The sequence below is a fragment of the Mesoplodon densirostris genome, chromosome 5 (genome assembly GCF_025265405.1).
Source record: "Mesoplodon densirostris isolate mMesDen1 chromosome 5, mMesDen1 primary haplotype, whole genome shotgun sequence".
Lineage (NCBI taxonomy): Eukaryota > Metazoa > Chordata > Mammalia > Artiodactyla > Ziphiidae > Mesoplodon > Mesoplodon densirostris.
This window is the reverse complement of record NC_082665.1, coordinates 5,404,707-5,431,027: the sequence shown is the minus strand read 5'-3', so window position 1 is coordinate 5,431,027 and position 26,321 is coordinate 5,404,707. Positions and strand designations below refer to the sequence as shown.

At 46.4% G+C, this 26,321-nt stretch overlaps 1 protein-coding gene across 1 annotated transcript in view; it reads right to left on the bottom strand.

Annotated features, from left to right (window-relative positions):
- Nucleotides 1-26,321, bottom strand: part of DSCAM (DS cell adhesion molecule) — a 753,140-nt gene that overhangs the window by 144,523 nt on the left and 582,296 nt on the right. Inside the window, exons 13-16 of the mRNA XM_060098767.1 lie at nucleotides 12,534-12,730; nucleotides 11,234-11,330; nucleotides 10,497-10,625; nucleotides 1,225-1,392 (exon numbers count right to left, since the gene is read on the bottom strand). Coding sequence (XP_059954750.1) covers nucleotides 1,225-1,392; nucleotides 10,497-10,625; nucleotides 11,234-11,330; nucleotides 12,534-12,730 — 591 coding nt within the window. The remainder of the gene's footprint in view (nucleotides 1-1,224; nucleotides 1,393-10,496; nucleotides 10,626-11,233; nucleotides 11,331-12,533; nucleotides 12,731-26,321) is intronic.

Here is a 26,321-nt window from a genome sequence, read left to right as displayed (position 1 = left end):
AAAATAAATAACTGACATACCTAAAAACGTGGGGTTTGCTAAAGAAATGGTGGAAGGTAGCATTACATATGGTAGGAAAGTCCTCAAGAGATACAGAAGAGTGATATCTATGCCAAGTGCCATTAATGAAGATAACAGAGAAGCAGGTGGTGGGAAGGGAGTCAAGAACAGCCCCCGTTGAAAGATGAAGCGACCTCTTGTGGAAGCTTAGACATTTGGGGGTGATCCCCTAACTCTTGGTGATTTGTGAACTAGGGGTCAGAGACCAAGCTTCCACCTTCCCTGCAGCAGTAGGGACTAGCTGGTTAGCTCTGACTGGGGGCAGTAAAAGAAAAGCTAGGTTTGGGGATGGACATTCTTTTGCCCCCAAAAGATGAGCCAGACCATGGTTCCTTACCTTTCCTTCCCCAGAGAAGCCCTAAGGCAGCTTGCAGCCTCCTGTCCTGCCGGGAGATGGGCTGGCAGGCAGCGTGCACTGCCACTGCCTAAATTGCTCAGTCCTCTGCCAAGAGGTTATTGCCACCCCCGGCAACCACGAGTGAACCTCCCTGTTGAAGGGTGTGTGTCCCTGTGTGTCCGTGTGTGCATGTGTGGGTGAGCGTGCACACGTGCGTGTGTGAGGAATACTTTAGTGTGTGATATCAACATATTCATAGCTAGCGCTAGGTGGTAGGATTGTGTGAGCTGTTCTGCCTTCAAAAAGCCTATCTCTACCTTCCATGTCTTCAACACAATAAGAGATACTTTGTAATAGGAAAAAAGTGCGATACTCTTGATGACAGAGATATTGACATTTCTAGTCAGTCAAATAACCTGTGCCTCTGTCTCCCCCCTCCCCACCCAGAGAATATTCTTGCCACTTCCTAGTTAAGGGATCCCCCCTCCCCTGACTGCACAGCCACTTGAGCAAGACACAGGCTCGCGGTTCTCCTCCCCATCTGGATTCCACGCATCCAGACAAAGGGATTGAAAGAACAGCATGGTTCTTTAAATCTCACCAGCTTGTTAGCCTCATAGGTCTTTCTTTTAAGTCTTAGGTGTGAGAACCTTGACCTAAGTCCTGTTTGAAGAGCACTGCTTTCAAAGTAGGCAGCAGAGAGCCGTCTGTGTTTTTGATGGGGCGCAGAGCTATGGAGAGCAGTCATCAAAGCCGTGACCCTGCATTAACCACCTGAGTCCCGCGGGCCAGCTCCCAGCCCCTGGGCCCCCGCCGGTCAGACACACCTGCCTCGTCCGCGGTGATGGACAGCTCGTTGCTGGGCTCACTCTTGCCAATCCGGTTCTTGGCGTACATTCGGATGCTGTAGGTGGAGGAAGGGTGGATGTCAATGATGGTGGCCGAGTTCAGCTGAGGGGAAACATCTTTGGTTCTCTGAGCAGAATCCCAGGAGTCTTTGGGGTTTTGTTTTTCAAAAAAGAAGAGATAGAGATGTGAGTTTTTTCCTTCTGCCTTTGAAAGTTCCCAAGTAGGAATTTAAAAAAAAACAAAGAAAAGGAAGAAGAAAAGAAAAAAAGGTGACAACTCAAAGTGAATTCTTAATGCAATGCTGCCCGTGTTTCCGCGGGCTGGCCATCAGAGGGGGTGTGACACCACACAGTCATTACCCACACTGAGGGGGACGGAGGCTGTGGGCAGCTGGGTCCAGGGAGTTTTGTCCAAAGCAACACAACAGACCTCCTGGCAGAAATCACAGAGGAAAATACAAGTGGGGGGAGCTCATGCCAGTAAAGTGAGAAACAGCTACTTTCAAGCATTCATTGTACAAGATAATAAAAGAAAACACGGTTGGGACAAACTTCCACCCAAAAGAAAAACAATTTCTGGTTCTAAAAGGTATTTGAAAGCCAGCAAAGCCTTTGGCCGTGTCAGACCCCTTGTTCTCCCAAAGGAGAGTGGTAGAAATGAAACACATAAAAATACATAAAAACTCATCTCACTCTCCAGCATGAATACTGGTTATCAAATGTACTTCTCAATTCTAATTTTTGAAATCATTTTGTCTCCAATCCTTTACTGTAGGAATTATTTTTCAACCACAGCTCATTTTAAAGGCAGCATATGTCTCATACAAAGAGTTATCATTAAATCCATGACAGTGGTGCACCTGCTGGCTTTAGAGCTTCAACCCGTGATGAGCACCTCAACAAATGGTTCTTCTTTCAGAAAGAGTCTGGGCAGGTGCTGGTCAGGGGTGGGGGTGAAGAGATGATGTTGGGTGTGGGAGAACCAAGATGCCCCTGAGATGGTGGCAGAGAGGATGCTTGTATACTCTCACTCTCCCACCCCACCCCAGAATTCCCTTGCACTTGCTCCCCTGTGCTCATCACACTTGTAAGAATTTCACTGAGAATCTGTGTTCCCTCTTGGATTCTAAGCCCCATGAGGGCATGGTCCACGCTGGCCACATTCACTGCTGCATCCCCAGGGCTCACACACAGCCTGACAAATAATAAACGCATGTTTCATAGATGAATACATAAATGGCAAACATACAGACCTCTGGGCCCTCGGAATGACCCCACTCCCTTTCTACATTAATGATGACCACGGAAGTTCAGAGGGCTGCTCCGTCCAAAGGTCATCATAAGGGCAAGAGATTGTCTGGACTTGCAGAAAGAATACGCAGCTTCAAGTATGACTTTGAGTGCTCTCACGTGACAGGGAATGGAGCCTAATGGAAACTAACAACTAATATTCCAACTAAAAGCAAAAGTCCCATTTGAGTCCAGAAGACTGAAGATGGAAGAACATGACATAAAAAGAGAAGATGCTGCAGAACACCGAACGGTGGAAGAACAGAAGGATAGGATCCAATAGAGCACACATGACAGGAGGAAATTCCATACCAATGGAACCTCGTATAAATAGGAGTCTTGTCCCACAAAGGGAAAGCCAGGCCTTCTGGAGAAGATGCTTAAGACAACAGAGAGGAACCCCAGGCACTGCAAGATGCAGAGACAGTTGCTCACCAGCCCCAGAGGGAACCTGACACTTGCAGGCGTTGAGGGTTCTGCCTAGACCATTATGGAGGCTTCTGCAACTGACTGAGCTATGGAGACAGGCCATCCTCCCCAAGGGCGTGTCTGTGACGTGGCTGAGAACCTGCAGAGAGGTAGTGATGGCTACTGCCCACCTCATCCTCCTGCCAAGGAAGTCCTGTGAATAGCCCGTGGGGAGTGACCAAGCCAGGGGTCTCAGGCAGGAAGTGAGTGGTCCTTGGAGAACAGGCTCCGTTCTCAGCTTCTTTTCTTGCAATGATTAAACTTTGAAAGAAAAAGATGATGCCCATGATCACGACTGAAGGGTGAATTGTTTGGCTAAAGATGAAAAAGTTGAGAAAGAGAAAGAATGGGTTATCCCGAAGGGTTTTAAAGTAACTGAATGAAGAAGAAGAAAGTCTAGTTAAATCTCCAAACACACTCTAGCAAGTGATATGGCATCAAAAGAAGAATACAAACAGGGCACCCGTTAACCAGAAGAGCTTGGAAAGGGACTAAAAAATGCTACATCTGATCTCAGATGCTGACATGCAAACGGGCAGGTCACGGATTAAGAATGAAGTGTGCCTGAGAATACAACACTGGGCATTAGAAACAGTCCCAGAGAGATCCTGACACTTGGGAAAATGAAACTTCAGATTGAAATACAAATAAAACTAGCAAGAATATACCATAGGTGAAATAAAGAAACTTCTTAGGAGGAGTAAGTCACAAGCAGAAAGGCACACCTGGACATCCAAGAGCCGGAGGGTGCAAGCATGGACGGGGAGAGTTTGGTAAAGACATGAAAAGGAAGAGCAGGGCGAGGAATAAGATGGTTGTGAGGACGGACTACAGGTCTCCTTACCCAGTGAAGGAAGGGGGGAGGGTGGTTTCCAGACACAGCGAGCACATGTAGCATTGAGGAAGGTTTATAAGTCACACGAAGAAGATCGTTTACAAGGCGTCTGTTTACCGCAGTGTGGGCTGGGTTAAAGGGACTCGCAGGGGATGCTGAGGTTCCCAGCACCTAGTAAGAGCGTTGAGCATCTCCTTATCAGGGCCAGGAGGGCCAAAGGAGAGGAATAGAGTTTCTGGGGTGTAGACAGGGCTGAAACCTCAGAATAGGGCCCCTGACGGAAGCTGTGCACACAGAACAGTGCTTCCGCAGGATCCTTCTGAATCATCCTCTGTGTCTGCCACTGGGCCCCCCAACTGGGAGTCAGAGGGAAGGAGAATCTGAGCTGTGAGCCACGGAGCTCAGCCTTGGGGAAAAGAGAAGACACTGGGTTTGTGGCGGAAGTCAAGGCAGTGGTCGGTCGGAGAAAAGCCAGCAGCAAAGGGAACTCAGGCGCTGGCGTAGCATCTACTCTCTGGGTGCTGCTCTAGGCATTTTACAAAGGTGACTTCTGCAGTTCCCAAATCTGTGGGTACATCAGAAACACCTCAGTGCTTTCTGACAACTGTGCTTTCAGACCCACGCAATCAGAGTCTCTGGGGGGTGGCGCCCCCAAATCCGTGCTTCAAAAAACCTCTCTCTCTGGGTTATTCTGATGCACAACTAGAGTCTGGACAGACTGCTTTATTCGACTGGGTTCTTACAATATTCTGGTGAAGTAGGGGTTTTTATTTTCAGTGTGAAGGTCAAGAAACTCAGACCCTGTTATCGAGCTGGTGAGAAGTGGGGCTGGGATGTGACCTCACCCGTGTTTTCCCCAAGGTCTAGGCCGTCTTCCCGCAGCACACAACCTTCACATAGTCTCTGCAGGATGCCTGATGGATGAGACTGGCTTTCAGTTTTCCAGGTATCTGCTGGAAGTCTCATGTGCTTAGATGAAAACCTCTGACGAACTTTTAACTTAGCTTCCTGGCGAGGAGGATCAATGCAGAGAGCTGGGTCAAGTGCAAGGGAGGGGAACTTTGCCAAGAATTATTGTAAGTCCTCTGGGTTTGTAGGAGCTAAGGGTGGAGAGCTGTGCACAGTCAGATTCGTCCCTTGGTTTAGAGAGGAGATGTCAGAAACATCTGATGAAAAAGTAGGTAGGGTTCCATGACGTGCCCTAGAGAGACCAGTGGTGAATAGGATGAGGAAGTTCAGAGTAGCCTCCCTGCCTCTGAAGTCCCAATCATCCCCCATGGGAAGGACTGGGAGAGCCCCCAGGAGCGGTGTGGTTGTACTGGGGGCTCGCTGATGAGCCCAGCTTGGGCGTCAGACACCCCGAGTCAGGAGGACGGCAGATCGTCAAGGACAAATGTAAGAGGGTGAACTTGATCTGCAGAAGGGTCGTCAGAGGCCTGAAAGAGTGAGGGCGGCCCAGAGTTTGAGAGACAAAATTACACAAAGGAGTGCAATGAAGAGGCAGCTCAGAGGACGAGACCTGCTGTGCTGGGAGAGAGAAGGGAGGCACTGGGACCCAGGGGAAGCCGCGTCTGCTCCTTGTTCTCCAGGGAGAAGAAGCCTCGGTGAAATGGGGAAGGGGGCCTGAGAGAGGAGGAGGGAGGGGTGCAAGGAGCTAGGCTCGGTCAGTGAGGCCCAGGGGAGGACAGAGGCACCCCAGAGGGGACGTGGGGACAGGCAGGCTGCCTTCCAAGAGGGGAAGGAAGTAGATGCAGCGGACAGCAGGCCAATCAGCCAGCCATGCACAGGGGACAAGATGCTGGAAGGGGATGGAAAGGGGTTCTTGGTGTCCATCTGGAGGAGAAGCAGTGGCCACTAGGGTCCTAGTATGTGGCAGACAAAGCAACCCGTGGGATTGGGGCTCCATGGAGAAAGTTGAACATTCAAATGAGGGAGGCAAAGGCTCCTTTGTGTCTGTGCCCGGTCAGATGACACCAGGGTTGTTGCCACGGGGCCTGATCAGAGCAAGTGGGCCAGGAGATGGTCACTGGAGATACAAGCAAAGGAACTTGGGATGTTTTGTCTTTCCTGGCAGATGGAAAATTAAGGAGCCTCATCTGTTTTCATATCCTGGAAGGGATGTCCTTTGACAAAAGGACTTAGGGGGTGGAAGAGGGCCACTGGCTTCAGGTGCAAGAAATGTAAGAATGTCTAATAGTCCTGGCCGGCCCGAGGCAGAATCGTGCTTTCTCGGGCTGGTGAGTTTCCATTGCTGGGGTTGGTCAAGCATAGCCTGCAGGATCGCTTGCAGGGACCCACTTTGCTAGGAATGTGGTCATACACTGTGTTCTTAGCAAATTAACAAAAAAGTGGAAGAAAGCATCTTTTAGGGGGATGATTTCATTGCCTAAAACTCAGGTTGAGAGTCAACCACTCAAAAAATGTTTCTTACAAGTCTAATATGTGTGCTGGTCACTGTAGGCGATGCAAGGACATAGCACAGGGTTCCTCAGATGTAGTACCTACCCTGAGGGGTCACTAGATCCCGCAGGGGGACAACTACCCAGCACAGGAGACAGCTATTAAATAAACAGTCACAAGCTCACCAAATGTTCCAAGGCATACAGGGTGCTCTATGAGTAGAGGAGGGGCATGCCATAAACTGGGTAGTCAGGGAAGGCTTCCTGGAGGAGGTGACATTTAAGCTGTGACTTGAAGGATCAGTTTCTATGTACTCTGCCTATAAATTGCACTCACTTAAATTATGGCTGTACTGTTTGTATACCCAAAACTTACTGAGGAAGCAACTAACACATGAAAATGCTAACACTTTTCCTACAGCAGTGACTGTGTTTCCTGCCTGCTACTGATTGCTCCTTCCTCCCAGGCCTTTCAAACTGAAAGTGATGGAGGTCCTGGAGGGCCCTGGTGCAGACCTCAGGCCATGGCTACCTGTCCATGGGCTTTTCGCCAAGGACCCCCATGGTGCTCATTCTGACCCTCAGACTGCTGGGTTCCAGGACTGCAAGGATGCCTTAGCCATGAGCTTGGCTGTGTGTGTGTGTGTGTGTGTGTGTGTGTGTGTGTGTGTGTGTGTGTGTGTGTGTGGAGTAGAAGGATGGAAATATACCCCTTGATTCTGACCATCCCCAGTTTAACAGATAAGGAGCTTTCCTTCTTTAATTATGTACAGTCCCATCAACTTACGCATTTGAAAATGCTGTTGGCAATAAAGGAAATTCTTAGGTTTGGACTGCACATAAATCAAATGCCACAAGTATTACTGAGCACGCCTTATGTGGCAGGCACTGTGCTAGGTGCTGGGAAAGCACCAAATCAGAGTCCCTGCCTTTGGGAAACTTACAGGAGACATGGGAGACACTGAGGATCCTGAATGGGTAGCAAGTAGTTAAACAAACACAGATCTGATCCTAGAGGCCTTTTACGTGTAAGCATTTTGGTGCACGCTGGAGTAATACTAAAAGCTGCATTTATTACACATTTGCTATGTGCCAGACGGTGAGTTGTAAATGCATTCCCTTCTCAATGAGAATTCACCAAATATCTGTGAAGTGCTGACACATGTTAGGCCTGTGCTAGGTCCAGGGGAACTGGGCTGGACTCAGCACACCCCAAGGAGCTCCCAGTCTGGTAGGGCTGACATGTTAATAATCATCAACCACAGCTCTTGACCCCATTCACCAACTAGGTCACACTGTGCAGTACCAGGGCTTAGAATTTCACATACTTTTTGATGGACCAGTTAAACCCACAACATCATAAAAATGTCAGCTCTCCATTAAGCTAATAAACAAATTTAATGTGATCTCATTAACAATAACAAAAACATGCTTTTATGGAGCTAAACATGTTGACCCTAAAGTTATATATGGAAAACTAAGAAAACACTGGAAAGGCAAAGTTACAAGGGTGGACTAGCCTTCCTAGATATGAAGACATAAAGCCTCTGTGATTAAAATGCTCTGGTACGGGTTTCCCTGGTGGCACAGTGGTTGAGAGTCTGCCTGCTGATGCAGGGGACATGGGTTCGTGCCCCGGTCCAGGAGGATCCCAAATGCCATGGAGCAGCTGGGCCCGTGAGCCATGGCCACTGAGCCTGCGCATCTGGAGCCTGTGCTCCGCAATGGGAGAGGCCACAGCAGTGAGAGGCCCGCGTACCTCCCCCCCCCAAAAAAAAGGTCTGTACTGGTGCATTCATAGATAAACCAATGGAGTAGAATAGAAAGTCCAGAAATAGACTCAAGTACATATGGAAAGTTAGTATGTGATAGAGGTGGCATCTGAAATCACTGGGCAAAGGTGGACCTTTTAATAAATGATGTTGGGGCAACAGAAGACCCATTTTGGAAAAGATAAAACTAGATCTATCTCTCCCAGCATACAGAAGAGTAAACTCCAAATGGTTTGGAGATCTAAATTTTGAAAAGAGAGGGAAAGAAACAACATGAAGTACTAGAAGAAAAGAGGCTGAATTATTTTATGGCCAGAGGTAGAGAACAACTTTTATAACTTAACTCAAAACGCAGATGTAATAAAAGAAAATATTGATAAATTTGAAAAACAAATACAGAGTTAAATATGTGATCACACATGATGACACCTGCCAGGAAAGGAAGGGGAGAGACTGTACGTGAGAGGGAGGCTTGGCCTCGAATGTGGACCAGGGATGAGTCTCTGTGGAGGTAACACGAGAAGTGGCATCTAAGTATCAGGTGGGAGTAACCATGGTAACTGTGTGGTCCAGGAACGGGAGGGCAGCCTTTGAGGGACCCTTGTCACAGTGATGCTGTGGGAGCCCATCTCACAGAGGAGGATGGTTTGGGGTGGGTAGAGCTGGTAAGAGACAGGGCCACAGCTGAGCCAAGACAACCTAGACCCCAAACCCCTTTGAAGAGCCACTGGACCATCACCGGCACCTGGAAATGACTGATGCCCTGAAGACAGGGAGGCACCGAGCTGCTCCCCTGAGATACTGCCTGGGCGCTAGCTCCCAGACCCACAGTCCTTCGGTCAGTGCCCAGCCAAAGAGGCTGGCGGGGTCTGTCCCTCCCTCTGGGGACTCTGCAGAGTGTCTGCATCATGCACGTCTGTGTTTCTGCTGAGTTCTCATGGTTGCCATCAGTTTCCAGGCTGTTCTCCCAGAGAACATGCTGGTCTCACCTAAGAAGCACTTCCTTTACTTCAAGACCTGGATCTCAGAACTTCTCAGTCTTGGGTTCCATCCTGACCTTATTTGCTTAGAACGAAAGCAAGGCCTCCCCTCTTCCTTTGACCCTGGGCAAGCCCGTTGGTCCTGATTCCTGAAAGATCCCTGTTGGGACCAGCACTGCCCTCAGCTTGCTCATGGGGCATCCTTCACCTCCACCTGCAGTGGACCTGCCACATTTCTAGGGGACAGTGTGACTGCAGCTACTGTGCTCCTCTCAGGAGGCTTCCTCAGGTCCCATGTAAGCATCACCTCACTTCCAGGTCTCTAGTTGCGGCTCAGGGGACCAAGCCAAGCCATTTCACCTCCTCCGTCTTTTCTTACGCATGTCCAGCCCGTGACTTATCACCAGCCTCAAGCACTATTGCTGCAACCTCTAGTCTTGGTTTGATACAAGGTGTTTTCATCACCATGAATTGCTTTCCTTAAGCCCCACCCCTTAGGCTTTGTCTGGACTGGCTTCCTACTCCCGTCTCACACATTCTCCTGCTCTGCCCCTTGCCCACTCGTACTGAAACATTTCCTCCCTCCTGACTCGCCTTTCCAGTCGCCTCCAGCTTAATCTTTTACTCCAGCTTCAGCTCCAAAGATACTAAGTGGGTCACAACGGTGTGCTCTGAAGTAACGCACGGTGCCCAGAGAGTGAGAAACAAGGCCACTTTCCTGGCCTCTGAGATTCTGTCAACCCTTCACATGCTGATGCTGCTCCAATTCCTCGTCTCTTTTGTGTCAAAGTCCAGACCAGGAGCCACAGTGGTGGTACCCTACCCTCGGCCTGATGGGTCCTCATGTTCCAAGTGACCTTGTCATTGTCACTTTAAGATGATCGACAGGCACGCCTGTCGTGGTCCTGACAGCTGGGTCTGTTTCATTTCTGAGCTCCCTGCGAGCCGGCCACTTGCTGGCGCAGAGGAAGCACAGGAGTGTTCACCTGCATTCGGGCCCCTGGCCTGTCCCTGCACATCCAGGAGGGCCCTGCAGGGTCAGAGCCCATCTAGAGAAGACGTGGCCCTCTGCGCAAACCACCACCACTCAGCTCAGCCCACAGACACTGAACAGCTGGTACTCAGGGATTCGGACACGAGGGAAGCAAAGGGAAGCTGGGGAGGTAGAAAAAATAATGACAGGGGCCAGGTCGGGTCGGCAGCAGCCCATGCGGCCATCGGTGGTGACAGTGCCAAAGTGGCCCCAGGGAGCAATCAGACAGAGGTCCTGCTGGTTCAAAGAGAAAATAGGCAGGGCTGACCCAACGAAGCCGTCTCCACAGAAAACCACTCCCACCACAGGAAATGTGGGTGTACTTCATGCAAGGAAAGAGACAAACTGGTAAAAAGAACCCCCTCTGAGTTTCCCGGAGTCCAGGTTCTTCTTACAGGTAAAATCCATTAAAAAGGCAAAAAATAAAAGGGCTTTTTGAAGTGGAAATAAAGTCGGAGGAAATCAAGGACTTACCTGATTTATTTTTGCATTCAATATCATAGCCCGTGATGGGGCTGTTTCCATCAAATCCCATGGTCCACCTGAGGGTGATTGTGCGTGCCTTCACATCTTTGATCTCAATTTCAGGAGGGTCTGGAGGCTCTGTGCAGTCAACAGAAAACCCGGGATCAGTTCAGATATTGTTCAGACATAGACGCTAGTGGAAAAGCTGAGGGTGACTCACAAAAGCTTTGTCAGCATTCGACATGGGCAGATGATTTTTTTACCTGGAAGTATTTTTTTCCCCAATCCCTTTTGAGGATGGAAAATTTTCACTTTTCAAATCTGCCAATTTTCATAGCACTTGTAAAGCTGGACCAAACATGGAAGATTTCAGTGTCACTCTTCTGGTCTGGCTTGGGAACTATTAACTCAAAAACTATTTTGGCCCCAGATATTAAACTTTCATTTGGATCGTCTAGTATAAGGATCCCTAAAATTGAGCAAGAAAGGCACACTATCAGGGCTGCCCAGTCATCCAAACCCAATTCCTTTATGAACTTTGTTCCCTGTATTTTGGGGCTGCATCTTGACATAATCATGAGATCTGCAAAATGGTGCTTTAGCACCAACTTTGTACAGATTCAAAATTTTCTGAGGACTTAGAAGTGTGACACTTCAAGCTGAGGCCACACAGATTCCCAAGCCTGGGCACACACTTACTGTCCTGAAACAGCCGTGTTTCTCCCCCTAGGCTATGTCCATCCTACCTTGCACTGTGAGCTGAATTATTCCACGGTCCTCCCCATAAGAATTGATAGCGTGACAGGAGAAGAAGCCAGAATCTTCTCTTACCGTTGGCAAAATCTATGCGTAAAGCAGAGAGAAATCCATCTTACCCAGTAGAATGGAGCGAGGGAACAACTCAAGGGCTTTTGGCTGTAAAAATCTTCTCTCCACTCTCACCCTCCTCCCAGCCCCAAGCACACACATATACACACTCACAAACACACACACACACACAATTCTGAGAGCAAATTATTTCAGCACAATTGTAAATGTGCAGATGGAATAGAGTCAACGTAGATGATCCATGTCAGCTGCCAGCTTGTGAAATTGGATGTGTAATTTATGTAGGATGTCACGGTCAGGTTGATATATATTCCCCATATACTTTTTTCTTTTTTTAAATCTCATAGTGGATTTTTAAAGCATTCAAAGCAGCCCTGCCTGAAAAAACAGATCTATAAACACTGCAATAAAGGTTTGGTCTCCCAGGACTCCAGGATTGGACCCTGGGAGTGAATCAATATCAGCGTTTCAAACACAGGGCTTTTTCTTTCCATGTGTGTCCTACGGCATCATTTCTCCCCCATATTAAAAGAATCACCCAGCTAACTGCCAGTGGTGCTAAAAGTTCTAAGAGACTGTAGTACTTTTTTTTTTTTTTTTGCTGTACGCGGGCCTCTCACTGCTGTGGCCTCTCCCGTTGCGGAGCACAGGCTCCGGACACACAGGCTCCGCGGCCATGGCTCGTGGGCCCAGCCGCTCCGCGGCATGTGGGATCTTCCGGGATCGGGGCACGAACCCGTGTCCCCTGCATCAGCAGGCGGACTCTCAACCACTGCGCCACCAGGGAAGCCCTGTAGTACTTTTTTATGTTGGGTTTTTCCTCAAGAAGCAAAATATTTTCCTTATAATATTTTTTGTCCAAGAACCCATCTAATTTTTCTTTTCATAGGAAGTTAAAACGTGCGCAACATAGGCTGTCATTCCGCCAGGATTAACTGCCATTAAAAGACTCTGTTTCTCTCTTTCTTTTTATTATTATGGTTGGGTTCCCTGCCATGTTCCCAATAATTTTACTCTTAACAATTTTACGTATGATAAGGCACTATTTTGGCCGGCTACTCAGCAATCCCATTATGTGAAGGGGGAGAGACAGTGCTTCGTAAATGTTTCAAAAGCTGACTTGCTATTGACTACCCATATGCACCAACTTATGTGAAAAGACAGGATTATTCTGCCCATGAAGGTGGCTTCTTATCTGCCATGTTTGTCATGTTTTACCTGCAGAGTGGAAATCACCTCCTCTCCCAGCTCCTTGACGGACACGAGATAGCGGGCCATTTCAGGGTTAATGATTCGGTCCTCCTTCTCCCAGCGGACTATGATGGGCTTCTCGCCATGGGCCGTGCAGCTCATTTCCTTCTTCTGACCCTGAGTGGCCAGGGTGGTGTTTGGATAGGACGTAATCATCGCAGGAACTGAAAATCCAAAAACGACGCAACTTAACTCGGCAAAGCAGGGTTCTCGGGTTCCCCCACCTTAACACGCAGCTCAGTTTCTTTTTTTCCTTCTGGCTGCACTGCACGGCTTGTGGGATCTTAGTTCCCTGACCAGGGAGCATGGAACCCTGGGCCCCAGTAGTGGAAGCGCAGAATCCTAACCAATGGATCTCCAGAGAATTCCCGAGGAGGGGTTTCTTTGAAATAAAGTGCATTCAGGAAACTGCTGAGCAAGAATCATGATCAAGATAGTTGGAAGGTGGCAGAAAAATGAAACTGGACTAAATGAGCCCTAAGAAGAAATTGCCCTGTGGTTTCATGCTTGTGGGGTGTTGCTCTCTTCCAATCCCTGTGGATGGCAGACCCACATCCCCTAGAACACACAGGAAAATGATGTGACTTGCTTATCGGATGGGAAAGGGCGCTTCCATTGAGAATTACACTCCTTCTGTAATCTTCTACATTTCTAACTCTCCTTGTCAGCTTGGGAACGAAACCTTGTTAGTCAACTGAGCTGGAGCCCTGGCTGTTGCTAACCAATCCTTGAAGTGACCTCTCGACATCCTATCCCACAGCTGGCACAAACTTTTACAGTCACGTGGAAACTTTGGACCTATCCTTCTCCCATCGTTTATAGCAGGGAATCTCATCCCGATGCATTGAGAGAACAGGAACATTTATTTGTGAAACTTGTCCAATTCCCTCTCTCCACCTCAAAATCCATCTATAGACTCCCATCCTGGGCAATATGCCAGGAGACATGAGGCCCCAGGCCCATGCCACAAACCACCTAGAAATGTTGGACAGTGTATAACAAACACCTTTTAAATGCATACTAAGTTTATAAGAAAGTGACAGAAAACCCAGGAGCCAGAAACAAAGGTGGACGTTGAAAGGCCCCAGGTATCACAGTGCTGGTGCTTTGACTGCCTGTGAGGCAGGAGATAAAAGTGAAACCTCCAAGCAGAGCTCCTCAAAGGGCTCTATCCTAGGAGCAAACCAATCACCAAAAACCAGTCAATACATAAGACCGCACGATGGCAAAGGGAGAAGCAAACTGCCTTGGCTTGTGTTGCGAATGAAGAAAAACCATCTCCCTTGAGAATTTGTAGCTGGTCTGACTCTACCTAGGTTTGGAGTCAAAGTCCTGCTAAAGGATTGATGTGATGGTGACCCTAGTTTGGTAATGGGCCTGAGGAATCCAGCAAAAGCAAACAAAAACACACTCCAGAAGGATGGGTCCTTTATCCAGGCCCACTGAGATTCTCCCAGATAAACCTTCTCTAAACATGAACTCACAAAACAAAAATACAAAACACATGAGGAAACAATCTACTCTCATTGAGAATCAACACCCGCCAAAGACTTCAGAGGTTAGAATTACCAGACACAGAACCTTAAATAATCATACACTAAACGTTTAAAGATATTTTTAAAACATGAGAGAACAACACGATGATATCAAAAACAGCCAGAAAGATTTAAAAAGAACGAAAACAAATTTATATTTTTCGCCTGTTTTTTAACCTCATTTTCCCAATCACAGAAAGAAAGACCCTCCCTCATTTATAAGGTCAAGCTCACACTATGCTCTTTATATCCCACCTCAGAGCCCTCCAGTGTCCCATCCCTGGGCACCTGACCACAGAAACACTGGGCCTTCTCCTGAGACTGGCACATACTGGGGCATGTCTTCCCCAAGGCCGGTGGGGAGGGTTTGAGACAAACAAGCCAGAGATCTACCAGCTTTGCAGCCTGAAACCCCACGGAAGGCCCTGCACTGTGACGTTTCTCTATAGTCAGTGGGTGTGTGGCAGAGATAACAAGATACGGAGTGGACAGATTCGGAACCTAAGAAAAGACGCACTGTGAGTCCCATATTTTAAAGAAAGCCACCTACAGCCATAGTGAGATTCCTCTTCCTGCGTATCTGAGAATTGGCAGAACTGGCTCTACCATCCCTAACCTTTGGTCCTCCTCCCTCTCTTCCTCTGGCCTATTTAAGAAAATTTTTAATTTTATTAACAACTTCACAGAGGTATAATTAACACACCACAAAATCCTCCTGCTATAAGTGTACGAGTGAGTGGGCTTTAGTATTGTCTTCGTGTCCTAGGGTGGCAGTAACAAATGACCACAGGCTGGTGGCTTACAATAGAAATGTAGTTTCTCACAGTTCTGGAGGCTAGTCCACAAGTAAGATGACATCAGGACTGCGCTCCCTCCAGAGGCTCCAGAGAAGCATCTTTCCTTGCCTCTTCCAGCTTCTGGTGGCCCTAGGTGTTCCTTGGCTTGTGGCAGCTTTGTTCCAGTCTCTGCCCTCATCCTCACATGGGTACTTCCTTTGAATGTTTCTCTGTGTCTTCACGCGGATTTCTTGTAAGGACAGCAGTCATTGGACTTAAGACCCGTTTTCATTCAGTATGACTTCATCTTAACCAATTACATCTGCAAAGATCCTACTTCCACATACGGTCATATTCTGAGGTTCCTGGTGGAGGTGAATTTTGAGGAGGCACCATTCAACCCACAAACAAGTGTATTTACATTATCCAACACACACACACACATTACTAGTACAACCCAATACAAGTATATAGAGTTGTATGATCATCACCACCTCAAATTTTAGAGTATTTAGATTACCCCAAAAGATTCTGCCTGTACATTTAAGGATTCTTTCCTTTCCCACCCCCAGTCCTAGGCAACCACTAATGGACATTCTGTCCCTCTAGATTTGCCTTTTCTGGACATTTCCTATAAATAGGATCCTACAGTAAATATATATATTTTTTGTCTGTAGCTTTCTGGGTGTTTTTCCACTGTGCATGTTTTCAAGGTTCATACATACTAGAGTGTGTACCCAGTACTTTTGTTCCTTTTCGTTACTGAGTGATAGTCCAGCGTGTGGATAGACTACATTTTGTTCATTCATTCACCAGTTGGTATACATTTGAATAGTTTCCACTGTTTGGATTTTACAAATAATGCAAACATTTGTGTAGAGGTTGTTGTGCTGACTTGTGTTTTTATTTTTCCTGGGTAGGTTGCTAGGAGTGGAATGACTGGGTCACAAGGCAGTTGTATGTTTAACATTTTGGGAAACTGCCACACTATTTTCCCAAGTGGCTCCACCATTTTGCAGTCTCTATGTAAGAAGATTGGGCATGGAAAAAATGTTCCCCTTCAACCACGTGATGGAGACAGGCCCAGGCTGAGCAGCTGCAACCAGTCTCCTGCAGACATGTCAAGATGATTGGCCAGAGACAACCTGGAAAAATGCCCCCATATAAGCAACCTAAGCAGCCCCTGTTGTGTGCAACTCACTCCGAGTTCGTCTGTGTGCTCTTCCACATGTACTTTGCTTCGAATAAACTCTGTCTCTATTTCACAATCTTGGTCTCTTTGCTGAAGTCTTTCTCCAAAGAAGACAAGGACCGAGGTCCTTCTTGCAGCGCTTCCACCACCAGAATCAGTGGGGGAGCTCCAAGAGTAGAGATTGGATAAAACTGCAAGAAGGTGAGCTGGCATATTCTGCTCCAGCATGATGCTTCCTGGCTGTGGAAACCACAGGTCCACCACGGTGCTTCCACTACAGAGGAGTTGAGGGTGGTGAGGAAGGTTCCAGGAGAGGGAGATGTCTGCCACCTGGGAGAACTAAGAAAACTCAGGGACCAGAGCTGTCCTTCCTCTGAGATCTTGAAGGCAGAAGGCTTCCAGCAGTAGCCTGTGTAGGAGCATGAGAAGGGTCTATGGGTCTGTGAACCCGGGACGATTGTCCCTTCTCCAATTCTCCTCCTCACTGAGGACAAGGTCTGAAGCCCTGGGAATTCAAAGGCCCCAGGTAAAGGAGCCATGGACCGGTCCAGATAGCCACCAACCATGGGGCGCCAGCAGAGAGGAGTCTGGTAAGCACACCGCTGGTAGGGCCCAAGGGAGGTGTGGCATCCTCTTCAAGAGTGTCTCCCACAGCAGGGGAGGCTGGGCTGCAGCTCTGAGAGGAGCAGGGAGCAGAGTGGACCTCTGCCCCCATCTCCCGGCTCCTGCCTTTGTCTTTGCATTATCTGTCATCAAACAGCTCTGGCTGCTACCGAACACTTTTGAACAGGGGTGTGGAACTTGGACATCTTATGTGTGGATGGAGAGCTGAAAGAGAAAGCTCACAGCTTGACCAAGGGGGAGCTGGACAAAAGCTTTGGACACCTGTGCTTAGGACCGTGGAGCACACCTGCTCTGTTGTGCAGAGCCCCGTGTGTGACCCCAGGCTGCCCAGCGTGCTGTGATGCCTGGGATCGCTTTCCTGAACCTGGTGGTGGGGAGAGGCCAGGCTCATCTGTGAGGTTCTTTGGACATGTCTCCTTATCAGTTTTCCTTTAAACATGGAGTAAGAATTTTCTTTATAGTGGCTCCATTTCAGTAAACCTCAACCATAGGGAATATATTTATGAAAAAATGAAGCAATCATATATCGTGTCTAAGAACCCCAAAATGCCCCACAAATGTACAAAATGCAAATGTTTTAGCAGCAGGGGAAAGTCCCTGATGCTCTCTGTTTAATGTTTACAAGCAGGACACATGACTGCAGTTAAGATACTTTTCTGCCCGTGGCAGATGCAAACCCACCCTGGGAGAAAGTGGCAAGCTACCAGGGGTGGGACCACCAACAAAAGGGAAGGAATGAAAGAGCTGATACGAGAGAGGGAAGTGTGACAGCACTGAATAGGCATGAACCTCAGGACGCATGGTGATGTGGGGGCCACTTGAGTCCAGCAACTCCGCTGTCCATCCTCCCGTCACCCCACACTCATCTCAGCCACCCCTGAGTGTTTCTGGGGGCTCCAGAGGACCATCATTGTGGGTTTTTAAATGATGTTCCTGAACCATTAAAAAATGTTAAACTAGCCTGGTGTGGTTGGTTTAAAATGATTTAAAATACTTAAGATTTCTTTCCAAAATGGCTAATAAAAACATTTTAAGTGTCCAAGAGGGTAGGAGAAGTCAGTTCTGTGGGCAATTTACTCTGTGCTCAGGGACTCAAAATCTCTGTATAAGCATCCCTGAAGGTCTTCTTTCGAAAAATATACCAGAACGGAAGGTCGTGCTGTCATTTTCCTTGGAGGGATTTGGAGGGAAGCCACTGCCACTGCCACTGCCACTGCCAGCAGACGACTGCACTTGGTAGGGTGTCCTCAGCAGTGGGTACCAGCTCCTCTAATTGTACTCAGGGATGCTCAGTAATGTGAGTCAGGTTAACTGTTCCTGGTGAAAAATCCTTTTCCACGATAATGGCAAACCTCATATTTGTATATGTTGTAAAATTACTTGTAAACTTGAAACACAGTTGACTTTTTAATTAAAAAAATTATGTTCTAAGGAGAAAAATTATTTGAGAATCTCAAGATGCTTCCTTTTGCTTCTACAATCACTTCATCTTTTAAAGACAGGAATTGGTTTCCCATAGTAAGATTTATTAGATAAAACTGAGGGCCAAAAATGTAGAAGAAAATGGGAAAGTTAATAAAGTATTCAAGAACAGGACAGTTTATGTTATGTCTAGCCCACACTGGACAACTCATTGCTGAGGAAGACACCTAGGTGACAAAATATTTATTTTCATTTGGATGTATATCCATGTTTAGGTATATTTTGAGTTTTTTTTCTGTTTTTTTTTAATTGAATGGAAGATTCTTTAAATTCTATGGTGCTTTACAATTTTCAGAAGTTTCACACACATGGTTTCATATAATCCCATAATAACCCTTTTTAAAATCCCCTATGCCTGTCTTGCCCCACGCCTCTTCCTTCTCCCCACTGGTAACCACTAGTTTGTTCTCTATATCTGTGAATATGCTTCTTTTTTGTTTTGTTCACTAGTTTGTTGCATTTTTTAGATTCAACATACATATAAGTGATATCATAAAATATGTATCTTTCTCTGACTTACTTCACTTAGTATGATATTCTCTAGGTCCATCCATGTTGCTGCAAATGGCACAATTTCATTCCTTTTTATGGCTGAGTAGTATTCCATTGTATATAGGTACCACATCTTCTTTATCCATCCATCTGTTGATGGACACTTAGGTTGCTTCCATATCTTGGCAATTGTAAATAACGCTGCTATGAACACTGGGGTGCATGTATCTTTTCGAATTAGTGTTCTTGTGTTTATTTTGATCTAGACCCATGAGTGGAATTGCTGGGTCATGTGGTAGTTCTGTTTTTAGTGTTTTTAGAAACTCCATACCTTTTCCCATATTTTGAATTTGAAGCAGGGAGTTGCTCTGATGCTTTGCCTCCATGGGGGCTGTGACGATGACTATGGGCCTCATCCTAACAGATGCTGAAATGTGGGCGTGTCCAGGGATATGAGGGACTGAGCCAAGGCGTACAGGTGGGGAGATGTGTTATGCTGGCTGGTGGCTTCCACATCTTAAATGCAATGGAGGGTGGGGACCCCATCAGAAATGCTCATGGCTGCAGGGATTTGGGGTCCTAGGTGGACTTGTCCAGGATCTCAGGCAAACAGTAGGTTTGTGTGAAACTGACATACAGGGACACTGTGGGACTTAGCAGGTAATGAGTCAGCTCACGTTCACATCTGCAGAGGTTATACATCAGGACTTGGTTTACTGTTTTATTGGTTGCCTCGATTTAAGGAAGAGATGGAGGAAAAGCTGATAATGAAGACTAAATATCTGAAGCCACTGCAGGCCACACAGCCCTAAATATTCAGAAATGATTCTTCTAGTATGAAAGATTCAGCAAATAATTCTGATTCATCTGAGTCAGCAAAGAATCACTCACACCATTGACAAATGAAATTCCCATATAATTCTTTGCTGTTTCACTTCCATCTTGTTACTGTAAACAAATGTACCAACCAAACTTCACGTTGGAACACTGGTTCATTAGCTATAGGGTGTCTTATGGGAGCTACAGATGCAAAAGTTCATTGAAAAGCAATAAAAGTATTTTGTGAGCTTGAATTGTCTATATGGAATTGATGATACCTAATATTATATATTTTATTATTATTTATACTTTTTTGAGATCTGCATGTTAAATGTTTACTAGCACGCCACGGGGCATATGAGCAGAAGAATTTACAGACCAGAAACAAACTAATAGGAACATCATAAACGAAGTGCGGTCCCATCAGCCAAAACAAGTAGGCGGTTGTTTGCGGACATGCCCCCCACTTCTTATGCTTCCAAAATGGAGGGACCTTCTATCAGAACAGCACTCCTGACCTCTCTCCCGTATGATGGGGCAGCGACTTATTGATGTGAGAGTTGGGAAGGAACTAACCAGTGAGGCCCAGTCCCTTTGGGGGACTTGTTGGCAGAGGGTGTGTGTCAGATCTGCAAACCTCCCATAATGATAGGGGATGTGTCTGAGTAAAAGGAGAGCTGTGCACCTCCAGCCTGGTCAGGGGCTGGGTGGGTAACTCTCCCTAATTCTAGATGTAGGATTTGTAAATCCACATTCTCCAGAAGTCTCCTATCAAACTACGCTACTCATGTGTCTCTCCATTACTTGATTCTGAACTCTATGGTATTATTTTAGGGGCCCCCTTAAACTCTAACAGCAGGTGTGAACTATTGACCTTGAGCAGATATTTTCAGTTGCCTCCCCAAGCCCATTTTTTCTTTCTTTCCCCAGTTTTTAACAGGAGACATTATTAAAAAAAATCTATACCTGAATGAAAGAATGTATTTAAGTGTCTTTCTTAGAGCCAGGTATTGCCATATGACTGAGATCAAGGCAGTGACATATCTAAAGCTTCTGGGAGGCATGCTCAGCTGGTTGTAACCCCTTTAGACTTTCTCTGCCTCCTCCTGTGCCAGCCTGAAATCAGGACCTGATAGCTGGAGCACCAGCAGCCATCTTGGATCATGAGGTGACTCTGAAGATGGGAGCTTGGGTTTCTGATGACACCCTGAAGCTATTATCCCAACCTCTCCTGCCTTGCTCCAGGAAAAAAAAAAAGGTACATGACAGAGAATTGAACTATTATGTTTATCCATTATTATTTTAGATTTTTCTATAATAGGAGACTGAGAATTGTTTTAAGCTGACCTTAACCATAGGTCCAGACTATTTCGGAAAATATGGCATATATTCTATATTGAAAAAAACAATTTCTATTGGCTGGCTCTGTACAGGAGGATGTAGTGTATGCCTCATATAGGTTCCAAAACAACCACTAGTTGAATACTTGTTGTTGATGGGTTAGTTTGTCATCAGCCTGTATAACATGGTAGTTGCCTGAATCTAAATCCTTAGGTGTTCCACTGGCTCACCGTGTGGCCTTAGACAGTCCCTTAACCATTCTGTGCCTTAGTTTTGGTTTTTGTCAGATGGAGATAATGATTGTTGAGAGGTAAAAGGAAGCCAGTCCATAGCCCACAGTCAGTGTTACATGAGCTTAGATTCATGGCCTCTCCGTGTATCTGATGGCAGGGATTTCTTCATGCCCTAGGAGAGGGGTTCTTCAGATGAGGAATGAATGTGAATATGGGTTTTGATTTGGGGGCTGTGGTCCGCTCAGGTCTTTGGGCACATCATCTTCATGAGGCTTCTTTACTAAAGACATCTTCAATCTGGCCTCGTATCCACTAACCAAGATTTTTTTCTTATAAAGGCTGAGAGCTAAGTCATGATAATTAAAGATCCCAAAGCCACCAAAAGTGACCTCAATTGCAAAACTGTAAATAAATCTGTTGTAGGCGCAAGAAGAAGAAAATATTTACTTGTCATCCTTATCAAAGCTGGGAATTTAGCTTTGGAACGTGGTCCCCTGGTCCCTAAAGTAAGGAGCCTATTTCTACAACCCCCTGTGCTGAGCACAGAATAGAGAAACTCTGGTGGTAAAGCTGTGTTCTGGAAATTAATCCACACTAATGCCTCCCAGTGTCCTGGGCCTCTAAAGGTCACATAGAGGATTTCTCAGTGTGCGGTATTTGCTGAAAAAGGAAAAGAAAGAAATTTGTAAAATGGCAGAGTGTGAAAAAATACAGATTTCCTGTGAGGACATGGTAAGTGTGGTCACTTCCCAGGTCTGGGGTATTTAATCGCGCTCATTTCTTTACATTCCAATGAGAGTGAATCAATTCTACAGTAAGGGTCTCTGTCCTACCTTATGAGCTGCTACGTAGGGCAGGGAGCAAATGCATTGTGAAGGCTGGTGTTCACCTGAATGCAATCTCCTATCACTTTGAAACATCCAACTAGAGGAAGATATTATTGCTCTCCAAGAAACTGCAGCATTGCTTGGAGAGCTTGCTTGTTTTCTGCCCTTTCCTTTTCTTACTAATGAAAAGCTTTATTGCATTCTACGTGGGAGAAGTGTCTTGACTAAATCCTGGCCCCCTGGTTTATGGTTTATCCCTCTTACTCTGCATTAAAAAAAATGTTTCTTGTTTTACTCATATGTCTCCTTTGGAGGAGTGCCCCACCAAAATGGGGATTTTAGTTCTGGTTAATCGTCAGAAATAGTCTGACAAGCCCATGCTCTGTCCTACCCAAGTGTTTTCAGCCCTTTAAAGAAATGGTCAAAAGAATTTTTCTAAAGCAATCACTATCACGTCTCTTTGCAATGCTAATGTCTGAAGGCACCACCTTTTTGTTGGTCACGGGTGCTGAGAGATGACAGCCTGTCACTGGAGCAGGGCTTTCTGCAAGGGTCTCTGAAGCATAACGAACGGATGGGGTAAGGTAACAGGAATGGGCACCAAGGGGAGGCCAGAGCAGCCCTGCTAGTGGGTGCAAAGGAAATCCACACCAAGAGGGCTTTGTTCAAAGATGGCTCACCGTGTGCTTCTCCTGCAAAATTTCCCATTAAAGAGAGTGCTGTTTTATTTCGTTACATACTGCTTTATAAATTTCCTTCATAAATCAGGCTATCACCTAACAATATCTTGATGTTCAGCAAATCTACGTTCTTATGGTTTAAGGGAGGCTCATCTGACCTACTTTCTCATAGGGTAGAGATGCAGTGGTAGAGTGGAGCCGCTGCCATCCCCCAGGCTGAGCCGATTCTGCATATGGAGATCAACTCTGCAGTCCAGTGATGCCATCTATTTAGCTTGAAATTGGCCACGGTGGGAGGATTTACACCACTGAAACTGACAAACGCTAGAAATCAGGACTTTCTTCCCTATCTCCACCCCCAACAGCTAGTTGTTTAACACTAAAGGATTTACCAGAACACTACACAGGACGGTACTTTGCTATGTGAATGATTTTAAAGGGTGTTCCCATCATGCCAGAAGCACTGAGGAGGTGTGAGTTTACCTACAAGCAATAACCAACCTTACTCATAACAGTGAACCCTGCAAATAAGAACAGCACATCACTGCATGTTTAGACAGGGAATTCAGCGATAAATTGAGGGACGCACTGATTTTTCAACACAAGGAAAAAGAGAAAATAAAAACATATTAATAAATCACTGATAAGAAAGATTATTTCCAAACTTTCCTGTTTCATTGACTCTGCCAATAATACAAAACTGATCCTAACACAGTTTTATTTCTTTTCTTCTACCTTAGCTCTGCCAAAAAGACCACTGAAAAAGAAAGAAAAGGAAATACCAGGTGTCCTGGATAAGCCACAACTAGACAACATGTCTGTCAAGATAGTATGGTTCAATTCCTTCATTTTACAGAGAAGAAAAGAGAAAATTAGAAAAGAGGAATGGGTGTCAAGGGCCCAAATGCAAGAGTCAACCAAGATCTGACTTTAATGAGTCCTATTTTAAAACCATCATTATGATCAATAACGACTCCCATAGAGGGCAGCCAACCTTCCCAAGTGCCCAGGACCTCCTGTGTTTGAGCAGGAAAGACCTGCATCCTGGGGAGTCCCTCAGTCCCTCCACGTGGTCAGAACAGAGGCAGCAGAGGACAGTGTGGAGCTAAGAACAAGGCAACAAGGTTGCCCCAACACCCAAGCTGGAAACCACAGTCGGGGACACACAGTCAGGGACACACAGTCAGGGACACAGTCAGGGTTGCCAGCTGGGAGGGCCGTGGACAGAGATGTTCTGAGACATGAACACTTTTTTTTTTTTTTTTTGCGGTACGCGGGCCTCTCACTGTTGTGGTCTCTCCCATTGCGGAGCACAGGCTCCAGACGCGCAGGCTCAGCGGCCATGGCTAACAGGCCCAGCCGCTCCACAGCATGTGGGATCTTCCCGGACCAGGGCATGAACCCGTGTCCCCTGCATCGGCAGGCGGACTCTCAACCATTGCGCCACCAGGGAAACCCGAACACGTTTTTTAAGCTACTTCTTCTTTCTCTTTTTTTAGCTACTTCTTCAAATATTTTTTTACGTCTTCCCAACATTTGATTATAAACATTTTCAAACATACAGAAAGCTGAAGAGCCATATACCCACTGCCTGTGCTCCACAATGAACATTTCATGCAGAGATTTGAATCAAAATTTATTTTCATTATCATTTCATCAGTCAATCAAAAGTTACTGAACACCTAATTTTCATTATTCTGAATACATAAAATAGGCTTAGGTGAAAACGTGAATCCGTGAGTGTCACAAAGATCAGGTGCTAAGATGGCAGCCATCTTCTTGAATTCTGCTGCTCAGGTTGGGGACCCCCTGGAAGTGCTTTACTCTGGACTCTGCAGCTGTGGTTTGGGATCTGGTGGCCTTGGGTTAGAGCACTGGTCCTCTCAGAGGAGGAGAGGAGAAAGGGGCCCAGGAGCAAGGAGGCTGGGCTCCAACCTCATGCCGTCCATGGACATGATACCATGAGAGGGCAAGACCATTGGCTGCCCTGGGACTTTGTTTTCTCATCTGATTCATAGGTGAGCTGCATGGGACCAGGTGTTCTCAACCTGGCCTGCATCTCAGAAGTTGGAATCAGCTGAAGAGTTTTAAAAATGTAACAGTGTCTAGGCCCTACCCCAGATCAACTGAACCAGAGTCTCTGGGGGTGGGGCTTGGGAATGGATTTATTTTTTTATTTAATTTTTTTATTTTTTTTATTTTTTTTTTTTTTGCGGTATGCGGGCCTCTCACTGTTGTGGCCTCCCCCGTCACGGAGCACAGGCTCCGGACGCGCAGGCTCCGGACGCGCAGGCTCAGCGGCCATGGCTCACGGGCCCAGCCGCTCCGCGGCATATGGGATCCTCCCAGACCGGGGCACGAACCCGTATCCCCTGCATCGGCAGGCGGACTCTCAACCACTTGCGCCACCAGGGAGGCCCGGGAATGGATTTATTTAAAACTCTTCTAGTGATCCTAATATACAGCCTGGAGTGAAACAGCTCAACTGGAAAGCTCCAAGGCCTTTCCAGTTCTGACTGTCCTCCTCTTCCCATTTTCCTTTCTAATCTCCCGTTTGCTCCCTCCCTCCTTCTCTCCTGTTTATCTTCTTTCCTTCCTTTCATCTTATCCCTCTTTCTTCCTTTCTCCTTCCCTGTCTCTCTCTCTCTCACACACAGCATCCTATAATAACAACAGCTAACTTTCATGAATCCTGACACTGTGCTGGGACATTTTCTATATACTGTGAAGGTATTCAATCCACACAACAACCTGATGGGATAGAAACGTGGGCCATAGAAATGACCCAAGACATGTTTATAAGTGCCATTTTAAGTACGTTCCAAATTATACTACAAATATGTGTGAAAGATGTAGAAATAAAATTTCTAGCAGATTCATCGGATTTAAATTTATACGAACAGATGTCTATGCAGATGATCAAAGAGAACCAGACACCAAACACCTATCTTGAAGGGGAAAAAATTAAGATTAAAATATAAGAGAATTTTAGGATTCATTTCATATGTGACATCTTGTTCCCTTCTTCTTTATTTGTAAGTAAGGAAATAGACCTGGAGGGTTTAAGCCTGGCTAAATAAGAACCTCTTCCCTTTCTGCCCCTCTCCTACCCCTAATCCAAAGCTCCACTGTATCCAGTAAGATTAAAAAAAATAAATATCATCATAAAATTAATATCATAAAATTAATATCATCATAAAATTATCTTACTCCCTAGATAAGGAATCTTTCTCTCCCCTCTCTTTCTTTCGCCAGGCTCTGGGGAAGCTAAGCGGGTCTAAGCTAAACCTCGTGAGGTAAATCATGCATCTGAACCTCTGTATCCTGCCAAGTTTCAGGTAAATTTGACATCTGTGATCTCACAGTGACATGTGTGTTCTTAGTAGAGAAGGGAATGCTTAATTCCATGTACCCATACTAAAACAGAATCAGGGCAGGTAAACAGAATTGGAGTCTAAAGCCATGCAACAAGCCAATCAAAGACCTACAAGGAGAACCCGGGCCTTCTGGATCCAAGTGCAAAGCCACTTTGCCAGACCATAGCTGAGGCCCCAAAGCTGGTCCACAGGGCACAGAACTCTGCCTACTGGGGCGAGGGGTGCCAGAGCATCCTTGGAAGCCCCTCCATCTGGGGCTGGACCCATTCAGGGGAGATTTCCCCTGACGTCCTTGGTGGTTCCCTTTCCTCAGCTGCAAAATAAAGATCTCAACATCCCTTCTGCAAGCCTATTGCCTATTTGAGAGATGAGGTCGA